The following is a 19,584-nucleotide window of genomic DNA, read 5'->3' as shown; positions in this document are numbered from 1 at the left end:
GTGAGAAACACCTGTTTTGCCTCTGTTTTCATTCCTGTCTCTCCAACCCCCACGCAGCGTCTGCACTGCCAACGCTCCCCGCACTGGACCTCCACAATCCTTCCTGACTGTGCTCTAGAAGATTCTGTTATTCCTTCTAGTCTTTTCCCGGGCTGCAGCCTGATGGATGTTTCTTTTCTTTTTTTTTAAATTTTTATTTATTTGACAGAGAGACAGCGAGAGAAGGAACACAAGCAGGGGGAGAGGGAGAGGGAGAAGCAGGCTTCCCGCGGAGCAGGGAGCCCGATGCGGGGCTCGATCCCAGGACCCTGGGACCATGACCTGAGCCGAAGGCAGACGCTTAACGACTGAGCCACCCAGGCGCCCCTATCAAACCCATTTTTAAAAAAAAGATTTTATTTACTTATTTGACACAGAGAGAGAGAGCACAAGTAGGCAGAGTGGCAGGCAGAGGGAGAGGGAGAAGCAGGCTTCCCGCCGAGCAGGGAGCCCGATGCGGGGCTCGATCCCAGGACCCTGGGATCATGACCTGAGCCGAAGGCAGACGCTTAACGACTGAGCCACCCAGGTGCCCCTGAATTTATTTTTAAAAAAGATTTTATTTATTTATTTGAGAAAGCATGAAGAGGGGAAGGGACAGAGGGAGAAGCAGACTCTCCCCTGAGCAGGGAGCCCATGCGGGACTCTATCCCAGGACCCCGTGATCATGACCTGAGCCGAAGGCAGATGCTTAACTGACTGAGCCACCCAGGTGTCCTCTTACATGTGAATTTAAAAACCAGCTTGTCAATTTATACAAAGAAGCTGGCTGGAATTCTTTTTTTTTTTTTTTTGGCTGGAATTCTGATAAGGATTGTGTTGATCTGTAAATCCATTTGGGGGAGTATTGACATCTTAATATTAGGTTTTCGATCCATCAGTGTGGGACGTTCCCATTGACTTAGATATTCTTCAGTGTCACTCAACAATGTTTTGGTAGTTTTCAGAGTATAAATTTTGTGCTTCTTTTGTCAAATCTATCCTCAAATATTATTTATTTATTTGACAGAGAGAACAGGAGAGCATAAGCAGGGGGTGCAGCAGAGGGAGAGGGAGAAGCAGGCCCTCCACTGAGCAGGGAGCTGGACGTGGGGCTCGATCCCCGGACCCTGGGATCATGACCTGAGCCGAAGGCAGACGCTTAACCGACTGAGCCACCCAGGTGCCCCTCAAATATTTTATTCTTTTGATGCTATTGTAAATGGAATTGTTTTCTTGATTTCCTTTTCAGATTGTTTATTGTTAGTTTATGGAAATACGATTTTAAAAATATTTATCTTGTATCTTGCAAGCTTGGTAGATGCCTTTATTAATTCTAATAGCTTTTGTGTGAATTCCTTAGGTTTTCTATATATAAGATCACGTCTTCTGCAAATAGAGTTTTACTTCGTCCTTTCCAATATAGATGCTTTTTATTTCTTCTTGCTAATTTCCCTGATCTGAACCTCCAGGACAATGTTGAATGAAGGTAGTGAAGTGGGCATCCTTGTCTTGTTCCTGACCTTACAAAGAAAGTATTCAATCTTTCACCATTAAGTGTAATATTAGCTGTGGGTTTTTCATAGATGCCCTCATCAGGGGAAGTTGCATTCTATTCCTGTGTGTTGAGAGTTTTTATTATAAAAGTGTATTGGATTTTGTCAAATGCTTTTTTTGCATTTATTGAGACAATCATGTGTTTGTTATTTTATTAATATAATGTATTACATTAATACAATGTATTAATATTATATATTACATTAATTATCAGATATTAAACCAACTTTGCATTCTTAGGATAAATCCTACTTGGTTATGGTATATAATTCTTTTTATATGTTGCTAGATTTGGCTTACTGATTTGGGGATTTTTGCATCCATATTCATAAGAGGTTTTAGTTTATAGTTTTCTTGTGAAAGTTTATATTTTTTTAAAGATTTTATTTATTTATTTAAGATTTTATTTATTTATTTGAGAGAGAGAGAATGAAGGATAGAGAGCACGAGAGGGAAGAGGGTCAGAGGGAGAAGCAGACTCCCCGCTGAGCAGGGAGCCCGATGCGGGACTCGATCCCGGGACTCCAGGATCATGACCTGAGCCGAAGGCAGTCACTTAACCAACTGAGCCACCCAGGTGCCCCAAGATTTTATTTATTTATTTGACAGAGAGACACGGCGATAGAGGGAACACAAGCAGGGGAGTGGGAGAGGGAAAAGCAGGCTTCCCGCGGAGCAGGGAGCCCGATGTGGGGCTCGATCCCAGGACCCCGGGATCACGACCTGAGCCGAAGGCAGATGCTTAACGACTGAGCCACCCAGGCGCCCCTCTTAGTCTCTGTTTCATTTATTTCTACTCTCATCTTTATCATTTCCTTCATTCCACATACTTCAGGTTTAGTTTTCTCTTCTTTTTTCCAGTATTTTATTTTATTTTATTTTATTTTTTTTTTTAAAGATTTTATTTATTTATTTGCGAGAGAGAGAATGAGAGACAGAGAGCATGATAGGGAGGAGGGTCAGAGGGAGAAGCAGACTCCCTGCCGAGCAGGGAGCCCGATGCGGGACTCGATCCTGGGACTCCAGGATCATGACCTGAGCCGAAGGCAGTCGCTTAACCAACTGAGCCACCCAGGCGCCCTTTTCCAGTATTTTAAAGTGAAAGTTTAGGTTATTGATTTGAGCTCCTTCTTTTTTTTTTTTTAAAGATTTATTTATTTATTTGAGAGAGCGAGAATGAGAGAGAGCACATGAGAGGGGGGAGGGTCAGAGGGAGAAGCAGGCTCCTCGCTGAGCAGGGAGCCCGATGCGGGACTCGATCCCGGGACTCCAGGATCATGACCTGAGCTGAAGGCAGTCGCTTAACCAACTGAGCCACCCAGGCGCACCTTCTTCTTTTTAATATAGGCATTTACAGCAACAAATTTCCCTCTAGGCACTGCTTTGGCTGCATCCCATAAGCTTTGGTATGCTGTGTCTTCATTTTCATTCATCTCAAAATATTTTCTTATTTCCTTTTTGATTTTTTCCTTGACTTTGAAATATGGTTATTTAAGAGTGTGTTGTTTTTAATGTCCACAAATTCGTTTCCCAAGTTTCTCACTATAATTGATTTCTAATTTCATTCAACTGTGTTCAGAGAACACACTTTCTATTATTTCTATACTTTTAAATTTATTGAGGCTTATTTTTTGGCTTGGCATGTGGTTCATCCTGAACACCATTCCATGTGTATTTGAGAAGAATTATATTCTGCTCTTTGGTCTCTTTCCCTTTCAAGGACTCTTGTAATTATACTGGGCCCACCTGGATAATCTAGGATAATCTATTTTAAGCTTAGCTGATTAGTAAACTTAATTCTATCTCTAACCTTAGTTCCCCCTTTTTCATGTAATATTCACAGGTTTTGTGGATTAGGATATGGACATTTGGGGGTGGGGTGAGGTCATTATTCTGTTTACCACAACAGGGAAGAACCATGAGAAGCTTCTTTTTTGGGTATCATGTTTGCCAAAAGAAAAACACCTCCCTCCCCACATAACCATTTTGGGGGAAGGCTATAATGTGGAGGCAAAGTAACTTTTTTAAAAAAAGATTTTATTTATTTATTTGACAGAGAGAGCACAAGCAGGCGGAGCAGCAGAGGGAGAGGGAGAAGCAGGCTCCCTGCTGAGCAAGGGAACAGATGCGGGCCTCGATCCCAGGACCCCAGGATCATGACCTGAGCCGAAGGCAGACACTCAACTGACTAAACCACCCAGGCGCCCCGAGGCAAAGTAACTTTTGCCTTAAAGTTATTCTCATAGTTTTGCAGACATTGAAGTGTCTTCTTTAATTCTCAATATTTGAATTATTTTAATTGTAGATTTTACTTATTTATTTGAGAGAGAGAGAGAGTGAGCACGAGCATGGGGGAGCAGCAGGAGAGGGAGAAGCAGATTCCCCACTGAGCAGGGAGCCCAATGTGGGGCTTGATTCAGGGCTCGATCCCAGGACACCAGGATCATGACCTGAGCTGAAGGCAGATGCTTAACCAACTGAGCCACCCAGGTGCCCCAATTCTCAATATTTTAGACTTAGGACAAAGCTCAATTCAAATACTTTCTAAAATGAAATGTGGTTAACTATCACATAAGACCCACCATTGTTTAACAGAAGCTTTTCTGTTTCATGACTTAAATATCATAAAATAAGTAGAAAGATCACAAATGACAGGTTCTCCATATGGTAAGCTGTCAAGAAATAAAGCATGAGGGCGCCTGGATGGCTCAGTCAGTTGAGCGTCTGACTCTTGGTCTCAGCTCAGGTCTTGATCTCAGGGTTGTGAGTTTGAACCCTGCATTGGGCTCCATGCTGGGCATGGGACCTACTTTAAAAAAAAAAAAAAAAAAAAACGAAAGAAATAAAGCTTGGACCATTAGCAAGTAGCTCTTGAAACCTCCCAGTGGGTTGAACAACAAATACTTTCTCCTGAAGTCTTTGGGTCCCTCTTAGCTAAGCTTAAATTTTCTATTTTATTGAAGGGAAAGATACCACCTGCAGGTAAAAGACAGAGGAAGGACTTTCCAAAGCACGTACATAATTCATACATTCATTATGTATATACGTGTGTGTGAAGTATATGTGTATGCATACATATATATATAATTTCCTATTTATAAAAGTAATTCACACTGATAAAAACTTCAAACATTACATCACAGAAATACTATGTTGAGGGGCGCCTGGGTGGCTCAGTCGGTTAAGCATCTAACTTCAGCTCAGGTCATGATCTCAGGGCCCTGGGATCAAGCCCCACGACTGGCTCTCTGCTCAGTGGGGAGTCTGCTTCTCCCTCTCCCTCTGCTGTTCCCCCTGCTTGTGCTCTCTCTCTCTGTCAAATAAATAAAAAAAATCTTTTAAAAATACTATGTTGAGTTGCATGAAATTTCCAGTACTTCACTGTTTTTTGACCTACAAACACAGCAATTTCATACTGTTCAACCTAATAATATAGCAAGGAGAATTCCCTGTAATCTGCATGCCCTAAAGGGAACCAGTGGCATTTGGTGTGTGTATTTCTCCAGGCTGGTGAGTATGTCTGTGCATGTTCGTGGTCAGTGGAGTTATTACCACAATGATGTAGCACGGATTTTGCAACCCGCTTTCTTTTTTTTTTTTTTTTAAAGATTTTATTTATTTATTTGAGAGAGAGAATGAGAGAGAGAGAGAGCACATGAGAGGGGGGAGGGTCAGAGGGAGAAGCAGGATCCCTGCCGAGCAGGGAGCCCGATGCGGGACTCCAACCAGGGACTCCAGGATCATGACCTGAGCCGAAGGCAGTCGCTTAACCAACTGAGCCACCCCAGGCGCCCTGCAACCCGCTTTCTAAACACTTTGTAGAGCAAAGCAAATCCTCGGACTGCTTGTGCTGCTTCCCCTCTCTGGGGCCTCCATTTCCTTATTTGTGAACATGGAACTAATGGTTCTGTGCCAGTTATTTATTGCCTCTCAGCTCCGAATTCATTATATTTGCTCTGTGAAAAATGCATCTGCGCCCTTTAAATATTTTCCTTTGCCAAGTGGAACAATGCTAAACTTTGCCAGTAGAGGGCGCTGACAGCCATTTCTTGAGGCAGAAGTTTTGCTTCCCGGGTGTGATGCGCTTCTCTCATCTGGCTTCTGCCGCAGGCCCAGCTTCTCCAGCTCAGCTCGTGCCCCAGGTACAGGCTCCTTCACAGGTAGCCAGCAGCACCCACCATCAGCTGCTTCCCCTTAGCACCCCACGCCCACCCTGGGAGCAGTGGAGTGCCTCTTCCCCAGGCCCCTAAAGCATGGCTTTCCAGCAAGTTCCATGGGGCCTGCGCGGGACTTCAGCAACCTCTCTACCATCCAAGGAGCTACAGCTGTTCCGTCTCCAGCCAGGTCTGGAGCTCACACCAGGGGCTGGATGGGGGCCCTTCTCGCTGGGGGAGGAAGTGATCTATCTCAGCCCTGGGGATGAGGGCTGCTCCTTATATCTACTTTGCCGATATTCTTTAGAGTCATCTTTACTTCTGGGGTGCTCCGGTGGCTAAGTCAGTTAAGTGTCTGCCTGTGGCTTAGGTCATGATCTCAGGGTCCTGGGATCGAGCCCCGCATAGGGCTCCCTGCTCAGCGGGGAGCCTGCTTCTCCCTCTGCCTGCCGCTCCCCTGCTTGTGCTCTCTCTCTGTCAAATAAATAAATACAAATCTTAAAAAAAAAAAAAAAGTCCTCTTTACTTCTTACTAGCTAATGCCTTGTTACTCCAGTCCCCTGTTACGGTTAATAATTCTTTATGTTAGACTTTTCCCGTTCAAATTACTTTGTGGTTTCTCTCAGACTGAAACAGATCCCACATATCCTTATGAGGATGGGAAGGAGGGGGAGCGCTTAGCTCAGTGCCTGACAGGCAGGGAGGACTCAGAAAACAGCAGTGACGTCATTGTCATCATCCCTGTCCTTGTCACCATCCTGTCTCCACGCCAATACCTATAGAACAGCCTCTTCCTTATTAGCCGTTGCCGTGGTTTTGTGGTATGCATGGAGTTTTGAATCCCTCCACTCCTGCGGGCCATGTGGATTACAACTCATTTCGGAGATCACAGGCAGCCCTTGAGCCACATCTACTGAACACCAGCTACACGCTCTGCACTGAAGCAGTTACCTATAGTAACTCACAAATCCTCACAACGTGCCTATTGTATTAGTTTCCACAAATTCAGTGGCTTAAAATTACACTCCTTTGTTATCGTACACTTCCGGATGTCAGAAATCTAAGATGAAGGTGTTGGCAAAGCCATGTCCCTTCTTTTTTTTTTTTTTTTTTTAAGATTTTGTTTATTTATTTGACAGAGAGAGACACAGCGAGAGAGGGAACACAAGCAGGGGGAGCGGGAGAGGGAGGAGCAGGCTTCCCGCGGAGCAGGGAGCCTGATGCGGGGCTCGATCCCAGGACCCCGGGACCACGACCTGAGCTGAAGGCAGACGCTCAACCATGTGGGCCACCCAGGCGCCCAAGATCCTTGACTTGATCACAACAGTGAAGTCCCTTTTACCATGTAAGGTAACATATTCCACAGGGTCCCAGGATTAAGAGGTGGACATGTGTACAGACTTTATTCAGCCTACCTCACCCATGGAATAAATACTATTATTCTACCTGTTTTGCAGATGAAAAAAAACGAGGTACGAGGAGAGTAAGTAACTTGCCCACGGTCACACAACTCATAAGGAGCAGAGCTGGGATACAGGCAGTCTGGCTCCAAAAGCCACATTCTCTCAACTACACAACTTTGTATAAATCATTGCATACTAGAATGAGGGTTTGTGTAGCATACATTTCTAAAAGCAGAATTACTGGGGTGAAGTTTACCAGGTATTGCCAAGTTGTCCTTCACTACAGCTGTGTCGGTTAATTCCCACCAGCAGCACCTAAAATCCAGAAGTTCTCTTCACCCCAACTCCAGATGCTTTGAGGGCAGAATATTACTTGAATATATAAAACCAAAGGATTTCTACAGCTCCTTATCAACTTGTTAACTGAGAAATGTTTCTCTTTCATGAAAGGAGAGGAACAATACTCTCCTATTCATAAAAAAAAAAGAGAGAGAAAAAAAAAGTACAGTGAGAATAAAGAACCCTCAGTTTCCTGTGAAAAAAATAAAAATATTTGGTTACCTTAATGTATTGCAGGACTGAAAACACTGTCCTAACCTTGACTGTGACCCCAGCTTTATCTCCTTCTACTCTGCCTTGTCAGAGGCACCATGTTTGAGGGTTTGGTTTTCCTGCCTTGGTGGGTTGCTTCGTCTCCAGTGACATCTTCTGAAGATCCCTGGTTAATAAATTACTTCCATCACTTTCCAATTTCCCCCTCTTTATTTTGTATCCACACCACAAGGCTAGTCTACAACTTCCTTTTCGACGTCTTCCATTTCCCTTGGCAGGGTGCTACTTACTTGGGGCCAAGTACTTCTGTTAACCACAGGGGCTAATGCTTCGTTACTCTGAGAGTCGTCCGTTTACAGGCGAGGAACACGTGTGAAGTGACTTCCCAAGATCCCACAGACGTGGGATTCAACCCGAGGCATCTGCCTCCAGGTTCTGCCTGCTTGACATCTCACTGTACCTCCTCGGGAGCAGCTGGGCCCCTGGTGCCCCACAGAACGCATGCGTGCCGGCCACACCACGTCTCCAGGTCATGGCGGGGCTTGGAGGGCTGCTTGGATTTGTCCCGGCTGGGGAAGCAGGCAGCCAGCAGCACAGGGCCCAGGCTGCCTCTTCCTATGTGTGAGCATTCAGAGCTTTGGGTTCCTCATCTGTAAGATGGGAAGAACACCAGTCCTCCCTCTTAGAGCAGCGATGGGGAAATGGTATTACCCCCATTTTGCAGTTGATGACACGGAGGCTCACGATGTGAGGGCAAGGTGGGCACAAGGAGAGAACTGGGGAAAGGGACGCTGTCCCCTTCCTAAGACGGTAGCCTCTCTGTGTTGAGTCCCACTGTAGAAGCAGGGTTAGTTAACAGAGAATCTGTAGGGAAAGCTCCCTTTCCTTGTTCTTCATTTGTAGCTCTGCTTTCCAGTGTGGCCTGTGCTGGACTTGGCCCCTACCTCCCTGCTGTCCCTCTGTGCGCTGGGGACTCCCAGATCTCCCTCCCCCTCAGCCCAGTGGCCTTTCCTTTCTGCACCTGTTTCCTCTCCAGGCAAGGCCCCCATGCACTGCACAGACCAAACACTTGGTAGGTGCTAAGAGAACATGCCACCAACTAAATGCCACCACATGAAACCTATGTTCTTAAACCGTCCCCTTCCACCGTGACTCCAAAGTGTCATCGCCATCATTTCAAACTCACAAACACACAGCTCAGGCTCTGGCTTACCTCCCTGGTATGATAAAATTCTAGGCTCTGTATTCTGGCATTCAAGACCAATACTTGCTCCCCACACCCCCACCGTGACTGTAAGCTTCCCGCCCCACAATATTGCAAATTCCATATTCGCGGTGTTGTCACTGTCTTCGTATAGAAGCTACACAGGAAAATCTCTAGCGGTTACTTCTATTCTGCTCTGAGCAGTCAACACCCTGTGCAACCCTCCGTGTGACCGTCCCTCACAGGTACTTGGACAAGGAGATGGAGACAATGAGTCTGTGCTGAGGGGCTGTTCTCTGTCAGGTGAAGTGCAGGGTACTGTTCGTTCCAATTTACAGATGAGGGAAGCAAGGCTTCCAGAGGATAAGGTAAGTTCCCACAGCCAGGGAGAGGGTGTGAGCAGGAATCTGAACCCAGCTCTGCTGACGTTGGCATCCCCGCTCTCGAATCTGCTCCCAACTAACATTTCATAATCAGTTCTAAGATCTCACCCACACTCCATACGTGTGGCTGCACGACTGTCCCCAACCCTGGGTCCCCTGAGACCCTACCTGAAGGGGGGTCATTGCCAGCCCAGTCTCTCCTGGACACTGGGCTCTGTCCAGCTAAGGGACTGGGTTCCCTCTAGTGTGACTGGCAGTTGAGCTGCTGACACCACTTTGCCACAGAAAACCCCTACCTGCACGGGAAATGGGGAGCCTGGAAAAGATGCCGGCCTTGTAGACCACACAGCCAGGTCTGTGGGCCCAGGTGAGCAGGGGCCTGTCCTGGCCCTCTGGCCTCTTCTGGACGTTCTGTGCTCTTCCTCCTTCCTCCTCCACTCTTCTCTTTTCCTGGAGTTACTGCTTCTTCCCTCCCTGCCACAGGGTTCCTGGACGCCCCTGGACCTTTGCTTACCCTCTGCCCCTCCCCCACCTTGCTTCTCAGGCCCTCTGTCTCCTTGAGCTTCTTCCCTGGTCACTCAGTCATTCCACCAACACTGACGCCTCACTGGATCCTGGAGCCGCCCACTGGCTGCTGGGAGAGAACATATGGCTTGGGGACAATCGTCCTCCCTAAGCCTCTGTCTACCCCACTTCTTACTTCACCCCTTCACGTCTGTCTATGACTTCCTCTTCCGTCTCCCTGGCTCTCTTCCTCCAAGCCTCGGTTTCTCCATCCCCTGTCCCTTCTCAAGTTCTCATCCCCGTAATAACGCTGGGAGGTGGACTCTACCATCACCCACATTTTAGATATAAGGACACAGAGGCTCAGAGAGTTTGCGTGACCTACCAGGGCCACACCCCCGGTAACTCGTGGCGCCCGGCCAGCAAGTGCTGGGCCCTGCTGCCTCGAGGCGATCTCCGCGCCGCCGGCCCCGCCCACCGATCCCGCCCCATGCCCCGCCCCTCCCCTACCCCGCCCACCGAACCAGGCCCCGCCCTCGCCCCGCCCCGCCCGGCTCGGAGGCCCGAGGACCCGGAGCCGAGGCGCCCTAGCCTGCGGCGGCGGCGGCGGAAACGATGTGGTTCTTTGCCCGGGACCCGGTCCGGGACTTCCCGTTCGAGCTCAGCCCGGACTCCCCCGAGGGCGGCCCGCCCGGGCCCTGGGTCCTGCACCGCGGCCGCAAGAAGGTGAGCGCGGCCCGGCTCCGCAGGCCGCGGCCAACCTCGGCCTCGCCTAGTCAGCGCCGCCGGCCCCGCCGCGTCGCGCCCGGCCTGACGTGGCTGCGGAGCCTCCGGGGCAACGGGCCGGGGGAGGGGGCCGGGCAGGGTCCACGTGGCGGGCGGAAGGACCGAGGGACGACAGGCGGACGGAACAGGGATCACGTGGGCCCGGCTCAGTGTCCGAGGGCTGACCTGGGGAGAGACCGGCGGTGGCCCTTTCCTCCCCGCACTTACCAGCTCTGCGGGCCATCTCGGAGCTGGAGTGGTCGCCTGGGCCCCGGCACAGACCCCTCAGGTCCCTCTGCCCTCCCCCCAGGCCACAGGCAGCCCGGTGTCCATCTTCGTGTATGATGTGAAGCCCGGTGCCGACGAGCAGACCCAGGTGGCCAAAGCTGCCTTCAAGCGCCTCAAAACTCTCCGGCACCCCAACATTCTGGCCTACATCGACGGGCTGGAGGTACCTGCTGCCCGGGCTGCCCCATCTCTGCCCCTCGCTTTCTCCCAGTCTCCCAGTCGTGTCTTCTGTCTTCCTGCCCCTCAGCTCCCACCCCTTCTGCCTCAGCACCCCCAGATTGGATTCTCCCTCCTCCACCTGTCTCCCTGTGCCTCTCATCGCCCCTTCCTCTCCCGCCATGTCCCCTTCTTCAGACAGACAAATGCCTCCATGTAGTGACAGAGGCAGTGACCCCACTGAAAATGTACCTCAAGGAGCGAGCCGAGGCCGGTGGCCTGAAGGAGCTGGAGCTCTCCTGGGGGCTACACCAGATTGTGGTGAGGTGGGGGGCACTGGTGATGAGCGCAGGGTGGGGGACTTGAGTTGCTGGAGTGTGACGGCTCCTTCTGCCCCCAGAAAGCCCTCAGCTTCCTGGTCAATGACTGCAGCCTCATCCACAACAACGTCTGCATGGCCGCCGTGTTCGTGGACCGCGCTGGCGAGTGGAAGCTGGGCGGCCTGGACTACATGTATTCGTCTCAGGGCAATGGCGGGGGCCCCCCCCGGAAGGGGGTCCCCGAACTTGAGCAGTACGACCCCCCGGAGTTGGCTGATGGCAGTGGCAGAGCCGTCAGGGAGAAATGGTGGGTGACTGGGGGCGGCATGCCCCACCCTGCCCTATTCTGGAAGCTCCTGCGGCCTCGGGACCCCTCAGCTAGCTGGCACTCCCCCTGTCCCCTGCTGCCCAGCTGGGGAGGGAACCAGGGCCCTCCGGGAGGTAGGGCAGGATAAACACAGGCTTCGAGTGTGTTTTGGTGGTTCTGAGTTTGAAAGATGTGTGACCTGGGGTGGATGTTCTTGCTTCCCTGAGCCTCACTTTCTTTATCTGTCCAATGGGACTAATGAACCCTGCGTCTCAGGGCTGATGGGAGGATCAGCTGAGGGACACAGCTCAGCGTCTGCCGTGTAGTTAGTGTCTGGTGACCAAGGCAGGTTGGAGGCCTATGCTAGCAGGTGGCAAGACCTGGAGCAGCTCTGGTCACTGCTCTGCCTCAGGTCAGCTGACATGTGGCGCTTGGGCTGCCTCATCTGGGAAGTCTTCAATGGGCCCCTACCTCGGGCGGCTGCCCTGCGCAACCCTGGGAAGGTGAGTGTCTGACCCAACCCCAGCTCCTCTCTGCCAGCCAGCCAGCCCTGCCCTGACACTCACCCTTTTCCCATAGATCCCCAAATCGCTGGTGCCCCATTACTGCGAGCTAGTCGGAGCCAGCCCCAAGGTGCGTCCCAATCCAGCCCGCTTCCTACAGAACTGCCGGGCGCCCGGTGGCTTCATGAACAACCGCTTTGTGGAGACCAACCTCTTTTTGGAAGAGATTCAGGTGAGTCTGCCGGCCCACCCTGGGCTCTGGTTCTGTGTTCTTCACCCTGGCCCTCCCTCCCCACTTTGTGGCCTCGCTCATAATTAGACCCTGGGAGACAAGCACGGACTATGGAGCCAGGCTCTCTGGGCCTGAACCCTGGCTCCAGCTCTTACTGTGTGACTTGTCTGACACTCGTTACTAATACTAGTACCTACTTCAGAGGAGCCCGGTGAGGAGTGAGTGAGTTTGAAGTGCACAGCATAGCATCTAGCACGTAGTAGGTACTTAGTGACTGCTCCTGGCACTTCACTGATTGCACCGTACATACTGGCCCTGACCCTGATGTCCGCCGTGCGCAGTGTCGCGATGTGCTGTGGGCCGCAGGGTGGGGACGGAGAGTCAGACCCAGGTCCTTGCCCTCGAGGATCGAGCAGGGAGTAAATGGACCAGGTACCCACCCTCGGGGACTCTCGCTGGCAGAGAGGGACAGAAAATACATAAAAGAAAATTTGTAGTCCCCGGGGCAGCGATAAGCACCAGGAAGGAAAATAGTGGGTCAAGGGTGCTCAGGGAAGGGCTCTCTCAGAGCTGACATTTGAGCTGAAGAGTGGGAAGGTGGGAGCCATGGGGATGGTAATTGGGGAAGAATGTTCCAGGAAGGGGGAAGAGCAAATGGAAAGATGTGAGGAAGGGATCCTTGGCTCAGTCTCCCTCAACTTCGGTTTCCGTATCTGTATGATGGGGATAATAATAGTCTCTGCTGGCCCATAGGTTGTTGTAGGGAATGAAGGAGGAAGGCTCAGCCCTGGATACCTGCTCTGACCTGGCCGTGTGTGGGGCACACAGAAAGGTGACTGAGAGTCTGGAGTTGGGGAGGAGTGACAGACACTGGCACGGACCTTGATGGAGCAGGGTCTGTGGACTCTGCATCTCGAGGCAGAAGTGCTGGAAACTCTGCGCCCCGTGCCTCCTGGGCATTGTGGGGGTCAGCAGGAGCTTTGTGACATGGAGGTCTCCTCACGTGGCTGACTCTGCCAGGCTGCCTTGCTTAAAATGTGTTCCATAAGAGATGGCTGTCTCCCAAGGAGAACGTGGGAGGGCAGCGCCTCGGGGCCCCTCTTCCCGTCATTGGGCAGACCAGTGGAGAGAGCCCAGCTAGGCAACCTGCGGTGTGGTTGGGTCTTCCTCTGGGCCTCGGCGCCCCATGAGCCCTGCCGTCAGAGCACGAAGCCCGCCTCCCACGCTCGACTGAGCTGCTCAGGTGCCAACCAGGTCCTCCTCATCCCCAGCCAGAGGTCAGCTCTTCTGGGCCAGGCAGCAGCTTGGGGAACGAGGGTACCGTAGTGAGCACAGGAACTTTGGAAGCATACAGGACTAGGTCATAATCCCTGCCCAGTGACTCCTGGCTGGTGACCTTGAGCCTCAGCCTCCTTGCCTGTACATGAGGGGCTGAGCACCTCTCTGCGGCACCGTGGAGGTACCAGACCACTGAGCCACACTTTCGCCTGACTGCTTTTTAGCTGTGTGACTTTGGACCGATTCCTTGCCCTCTCTGTGCCTCAGCTTCCTTGGTGGACTAAATGTGGATTACGTTGGCACCTGTCTCATAAAGTTGTGGGGGGATTATTTAACCTGCATAAAGGTTTTAGTATAGAACTCTGGCTGGCCTGCAGTCTGTCCTCAGGAAGTGTGAGCTGTGAGGGTGATGGCCTCCGAGGGAGGTTGGGGGGATCATTGAGCTGACAGCCTGGCCTGTCTGGGGTCAGCCGACCTGATCCCTGCCTTGCCCACAGCTTGCCACGAATGCCAACCCAGCCAGGGCCCCGGGGGGTGGACCGAGCCCCCTCCGCTCTCTGAGCCTTAGTTGCTCGTCTGTGTGCCGGGGTTAATGGTCCACACACCTTGGGTGATTGTGGGGAGTAGAGGCAAGGCTGACAAAGAGCCTGGTGCCCCAAGCGGCCGCTTTCCCAGCCTCAGGTCGGTGCCGTCCCGGGAATGACGATCACTGACTGACGCGGCGCCCACCGAGGGTCGGGCCCCGAGCCGGCAGCCTTCCTGGGCACAACAGCTCTGTGAAGTGGTATAGTTATTATCCCGTTTCACAAACGGAGGAACTTGCCCAAGGCCACATGGCTACTAAAAGGGGGAGTCGGGATTTGAACCCAGGCCCGTCGGGCTCCAGAGCCCATAAGCTTCAGTTCTCTTTCAGGAGGTGGGGCGGGGGGTGAGCCCCTATCCTTGCCCGTAGCTGAGGAATGGCGTGACTAGGCTGATCTCCTACCTGTGTCCTGTCCTTGTTCCGCCAGATCAAAGAGCCGGCTGAGAAGCAAAAGTTCTTCCAAGAGCTGAGCAAGAGCCTAGACTCTTTCCCGGAGGATTTCTGCCGGCACAAGGTGCTGCCCCAGCTGCTGACCGCCTTTGAGTTTGGCAGTGCGGGAGCTGTCGTCCTCACCCCCCTCTTCAAGGTGGGTGAGGGATGTGGGACCCGGACACCAGCTGGGTGGGTCTGACTGGCAAAGGAGAAGGCTCTGGGGGAGGGACAGCCTGGTTAGGCAGACCCACGCGCGCACGCGCACGCACGCTTGAGCTTGCTGCTGATATCCCGCTGGTTCAGCTCTCCAGGCCACCTGATCAGCTGTCAGGGAGGCTGTGGGGACTTCTTGTCTTTGGGGAGAGGAAACCCTGTGCCTCTAAAATTCTTTTTCCAACGACCCCTTACTTCAGAGCCTATAGACCTTCTTCCATTTCCCCAAAATAGCAACCTTGGTCTGACTTGTGCACCCCGGTTTCCAAGGCCCAGGAGATCACCTGCTCACCACCCCACTTTTCATCCCCCATCCTGACGACTTGGCACTCTATTCTTTTGACTTCTAGGGGCTGGATCCTCTCCACCTTCCTCAGACCCCAGCCCACCCTTACTTGGGCACCTGCCGTTCCCCACTCTGTCCACCCTGGGAGAACACTTTTCCCTGAAGGGGGAAGACAGCAAGCAAATCCTGTATGGCTGGGAATCTCCAGAAATTACAGAATTATAGTTAGAATTCTGTGTGCATGTCTGTCCGTGTAATGTATTGGTGCCTGATTAGACGGAGGGGTGTAGACCTTTCATCAGCGTCCTAAGAGGCTGCCTTGACCCAGAAAGGTTAAGGGCAGGGCTGCCTGAGATGGAGTACGGGCAGAGGGGCTGCTGGAGAAGTGCCTGACTCCCTCCACCATCACCCCATCCCCACCCTGGGAAATCAGCAGGGAGCCCAAGGAAAGTAAATGAGCCCAGTAAAGTCACCCCACTTCTGTGGAGGTAGCTGAACCCCCTGTTCCTGCTCTTTCCTGAAGGTGGGCAAGTTTCTCAATGCTGAGGAATATCAGCAGAAGATCATCCCTGTTGTGGTCAAGATGTTCTCATCCACTGACCGGGCCATGCGCATCCGCCTCCTGCAGCAGGTAGGGGCTGTGGTTAGACCCTGTGCCCTCTACCCCACCCAGACCCTGCCTTGGCTGCTGGGGAGACCCCTGCCTCACCTCCAGCCCCAGGCAGGTGGCCGGAGCCCCTGCCCTGGCACCCCGGAATTTTTCCCCAAACACACACAGGTGAGGGACTGGTAAGGTTAGGCTCTTAGGAAATCGAGACCATCACAGGGCTCATTGGTAGCTTTGGGAAGGCACCGCCTGCCCAGACTGCAGCAGGCCTTCCCCCTGCAACCCAATCTCTTGGCTTGGTCACTTGAGTCATTTAATGAGTGGGGATAGTGTCTCTCCTGCCAATGCCAGGGCAGTTGGGAGCATCAGACATGATCTATAGGGTTGAGGGTGGGGGCCTCTTATGAGCCAGGAAGTCCTAGAGACTCCCAGGTATCATTCCCTCTCCAACTGCCAAACATGCGAGCCCTCTCCATGCCACTTTCTGGGTGGGGGTGATAACCCCTTTTACAGAAGAGGCAGTGGAGGCTCTAAGAAGGGGTGTGGTGCAGGACCAGAGGCCAGACCCTCCAGCTCCCAGTCCTTGGTTCTTTCCAGCACCTTCCTGGCCTCTCCCCATCACTCCGCAACGTCCTAAGACTAGAGAAAGGCCAGATGCGAGGTGGAGGGCTCAGGAGACTCACTTGGTTGTCCAGTGCCTGTGTAGGGGGAATAACCAAGCCACGAAATGGGCTGGTGGCCGTGGTCAGGCAAGGAGGGGCTGACTATGTTCTCACACCTACTGGGCCACAGATGGAACAGTTTATCCAGTACCTGGATGAGCCAACAGTCAACATGCAGATCTTTCCCCATGTTGTACACGGCTTCCTGGACACCAACCCTGCCATCCGAGAGCAGACAGTCAAGGTAGGTGTGCTCTGGTTTTCCAAGGCTTGGTGGGGGGCTCACACGAGGACACAGAGGCCTTGGTTTGGGTCTGTGTGTCTGAGCAGGTTAAGGGAGGGGCAGGCACCATCCTGCATGTAGGTCCAGGCTCCGGGTGCAGCTCAGCAGCTGGTGGGGGAGCAGGATGGGCATGGCCTGTATCCTCCACGCAGCAGACACTGGCTGAGGATCTCTCAGTGCCCAGCCCTGTGGCCCATGCTGGGATGCAGGGTGTCTCATGGAGCTGCTTTCTGAGGTGACGGAGAGTGGGCTTGCCAGACAGGAAACAGAATTAGAAAAGATATGTTAGGGGGCACCTGTGTGGCTCAGTAGGTTGACTGTCTGACTCCTTATCTCGGCTCAGGCCATGATCTCAGAGTCCTGAGATTAAGCCCCACGTGGGGCTCTGCGCTCAGCGTGGAGTCTGCTTCTCCCTCTCCCTCTGCTCCTCCCCCTGCTCACATGCACGTGTGACCGCTCTCTTTCTAAAATAAATAAAATCTTAAAAAAAAGATATGTTAGAAAGTCACAAAGTCACAGAGTGGGGGGTGCCTGGGTGGCTCGGTCCTTAAGCGTCTGCCTTCCCCTCAGGTCATGATCTCAGGGTCCTGGGATCGAGCCCCGCATCGGGCTCCCTGCTCCGCGGGAGGCCTGCTTCTCCCTCTCCCGCTCCCCCTGCTTGTGTTCCCTCTCTGGCTGTCTCTCTCCTTCTGTCAAATAAATAAAATCTTTTTTAAAAAAAGAAAGCTCTTCCCTTAAAAAAAAAAAAAAGTCACAGAGTGTGAAGAGAAGGGTTTGCCGTTTTAAAAACAGCAATCAGGGAAGACTTTGCTAAAGGAGGTGTCACTTAAGGAAAGGAGGCAAGGGATTGGGCTACGGGGAGATGGGGAGGAAATTGTTCCCTGCAGAAGGAATATTTGCAGTGATCTTGAGGCCAGCACGTACCTGGAGTGGAGAAGTAGCTGCAAGAAGTTTAGCGTGGCTGAAGGGACATGGTGCAGAGAGGTGGAGTCTGAGAGGTCATGGGGGCCCAGATCTGAATGGTAGGGGCAGGTAGATAGATGGGGCCAGGTTCCAAAGGTGGGGCAGAGGGTATGTGCCGATGGGTGGTTGTGGAGCCAAGTATGGGTCTGAGGTTTCTGGCCTGGGCAACTGGAAAATTAAGTTGCCATTTACTGAGAAGACTGGGAGAGGCAGTTTTGCAGGAAGAGGTCGGTCTGCTCTTGGCCACGTCTGTTAGGCAGGTGCAGGTGTCTGTTTGGCCACTGGTTATATGTGTGTGTAGTTTAAGGAGGAAGCCTGGGCCGGAGGTGCTCACCTGGGCATTGTCCACTAATAAGGGCATTCAAAGCCACAAACGGGGTGAAGTGTACAAGAGAAGGGGCCCGGGGAGCAGCTCTGGGGGTCCAAACGGTAAGATCTCGGCCCCAGGAGACTGAGGAGGAGCAGCCTCCGAGGTCAGAGGAGAACCAGGAGAGGGCGGGGTCCTGGAGGACCAGAGATGGAAGTCTCGAAGAGAAAGGAGAACTTGGGGGTGTCACAGCTGCTGAGGGATCAAATTTGGTTTGGATGGAGAATTGGCCAATGGATTTAGCAACACGGAGGTCCCTGGTGACCTCCACTCGAGCCAGTTGGTAGAGTGTGGTGGGAGGTGTTTCTGTGGAAGTCTGAGTCGGGTGCACGCAAGAGAGGGCAGAAGGAGAAAGATGGGAGACAGGAGTGTGAAGAAACTTCAGAGGTTTTGGGGTCAAGGGGACAGAGAAGTGTCCCCTTCCTCAGCGTTCTGGGTATGGGTCAGGATCAGGTTGGGAGGTCGCTCTGGGAGAGCCTGGCGGGTCCCGTCAGAGCCCAGTGTTACTTGGCCTCCACACCCTCCCAGGAGGCCACTCCTCCATGTGGCCCTTTGCTGGCCGTGGCCCCCAGTTTCCACCCTCCCCCACCCCGCAGTCCATGCTGCTCCTGGCCCCGAAGCTGAACGAGGCCAACCTCAACGTGGAGCTGATGAAGCACTTCGCGCGGCTGCAGGCCAAGGATGAGCAGGGCCCCATTCGCTGCAACACTACGGTCTGCCTGGGCAAGATCGGCTCCTACCTCAGTGCCAGTGTGAGTGCCCGGCCCAATGCTGGGCCCTCTGTCCTGCCTCCGGACTGCAGCGTCCTCCAGGGCCAGCCTCCTTGTGCAGTCAGCCTCCCAGCCCCAACGTCTGACGGGCCGATGGTGGTGGATCTGGGAACCGAACCCAGGCCTGCTTGGCCCCGGGGCCCGTGTGCGTTCCCTCGGCCAGGGTTTGTAAATGCAGATGCCTGCAGTGCCCAGATGGTTAGCAGGAATGAATGAATGAATGAATGAATGAATGAATGAATGAATGAATGAATGAAAGGTGTCAGCAGCACGGGTGGGGAGAGAGGCACAGACCCCAGCCCCCGCTGTCCTGAGGCGGCAGGAACCCACTGCTCTGGGAGGAGAAGCCAAGCTCGAGTTTTAAGCAAAAAGTCTCCCCATTTGTTAGTGATTAGCTCACATTTTTCCGACGTGGGGTTGGGGGGCCCATGGACGGCTCCGCTCTGGGAAGCAGGTCTGGCGTTCTGGGTCCCAGGACTGACCTTGCTTGCACTCAGGAGCCCTCTCCCCCGCCCCTCCCCAGACCAGGCACAGGGTCCTCACCTCCGCCTTCAGCCGGGCCACTAAAGACCCATTTGCACCGTCCCGGGTGGCGGGTGTCCTGGGCTTCGCTGCCACCCACAACCTCTACTCGATGAACGACTGTGCCCACAAGATCCTGCCTGTGCTCTGTGGCCTCACCGTGGACCCCGAGAAGTCTGTGCGAGACCAGGTGAGGCACAGCCGGGCCCGGGCTCTGGAGCTGGGGCTCGGGGCGGTGGCTGGGCCCTGGCTGGCCTGGCGGGCTCACGGGG

At 52.8% G+C, this 19,584-nt stretch overlaps 1 protein-coding gene across 3 annotated transcripts in view; it reads left to right on the top strand.

Annotated features, from left to right (window-relative positions):
- Window positions 1-10,299: 10,299 nt before the first annotated feature.
- Window positions 10,300-19,584, top strand: part of SCYL1 (SCY1 like pseudokinase 1) — an 11,856-nt gene continuing 2,571 nt past the window's right edge. For 2 of the 3 annotated variants that reach the window (XM_044919691.1, XM_044919689.1), the window contains exons 1-11: window positions 10,347-10,501; window positions 10,851-10,991; window positions 11,183-11,305; window positions 11,385-11,611; window positions 12,024-12,114; window positions 12,191-12,346; window positions 14,635-14,793; window positions 15,662-15,769; window positions 16,538-16,651; window positions 18,617-18,772; window positions 19,314-19,502. In XM_044919691.1, the coding sequence (XP_044775626.1) occupies window positions 10,391-10,501; window positions 10,851-10,991; window positions 11,183-11,305; window positions 11,385-11,611; window positions 12,024-12,114; window positions 12,191-12,346; window positions 14,635-14,793; window positions 15,662-15,769; window positions 16,538-16,651; window positions 18,617-18,772; window positions 19,314-19,502 (1,575 nt within the window). In that variant the 5' untranslated portion in view covers window positions 10,347-10,390. Of the gene's footprint in view, window positions 10,502-10,850; window positions 10,992-11,182; window positions 11,306-11,384; window positions 11,612-12,023; window positions 12,115-12,190; window positions 12,347-14,634; window positions 14,794-15,661; window positions 15,770-16,537; window positions 16,652-18,616; window positions 18,773-19,313; window positions 19,503-19,584 lie in introns of all 3 variants that reach the window. The other variant, XM_021685544.2, reaches the window with a different exon arrangement.

The sequence above is a fragment of the Neomonachus schauinslandi genome, chromosome 11 (genome assembly GCF_002201575.2).
Source record: "Neomonachus schauinslandi chromosome 11, ASM220157v2, whole genome shotgun sequence".
Taxonomy (NCBI): domain Eukaryota; kingdom Metazoa; phylum Chordata; class Mammalia; order Carnivora; family Phocidae; genus Neomonachus; species Neomonachus schauinslandi.
This window is presented reverse-complemented; position numbering and strand designations above follow the sequence as displayed.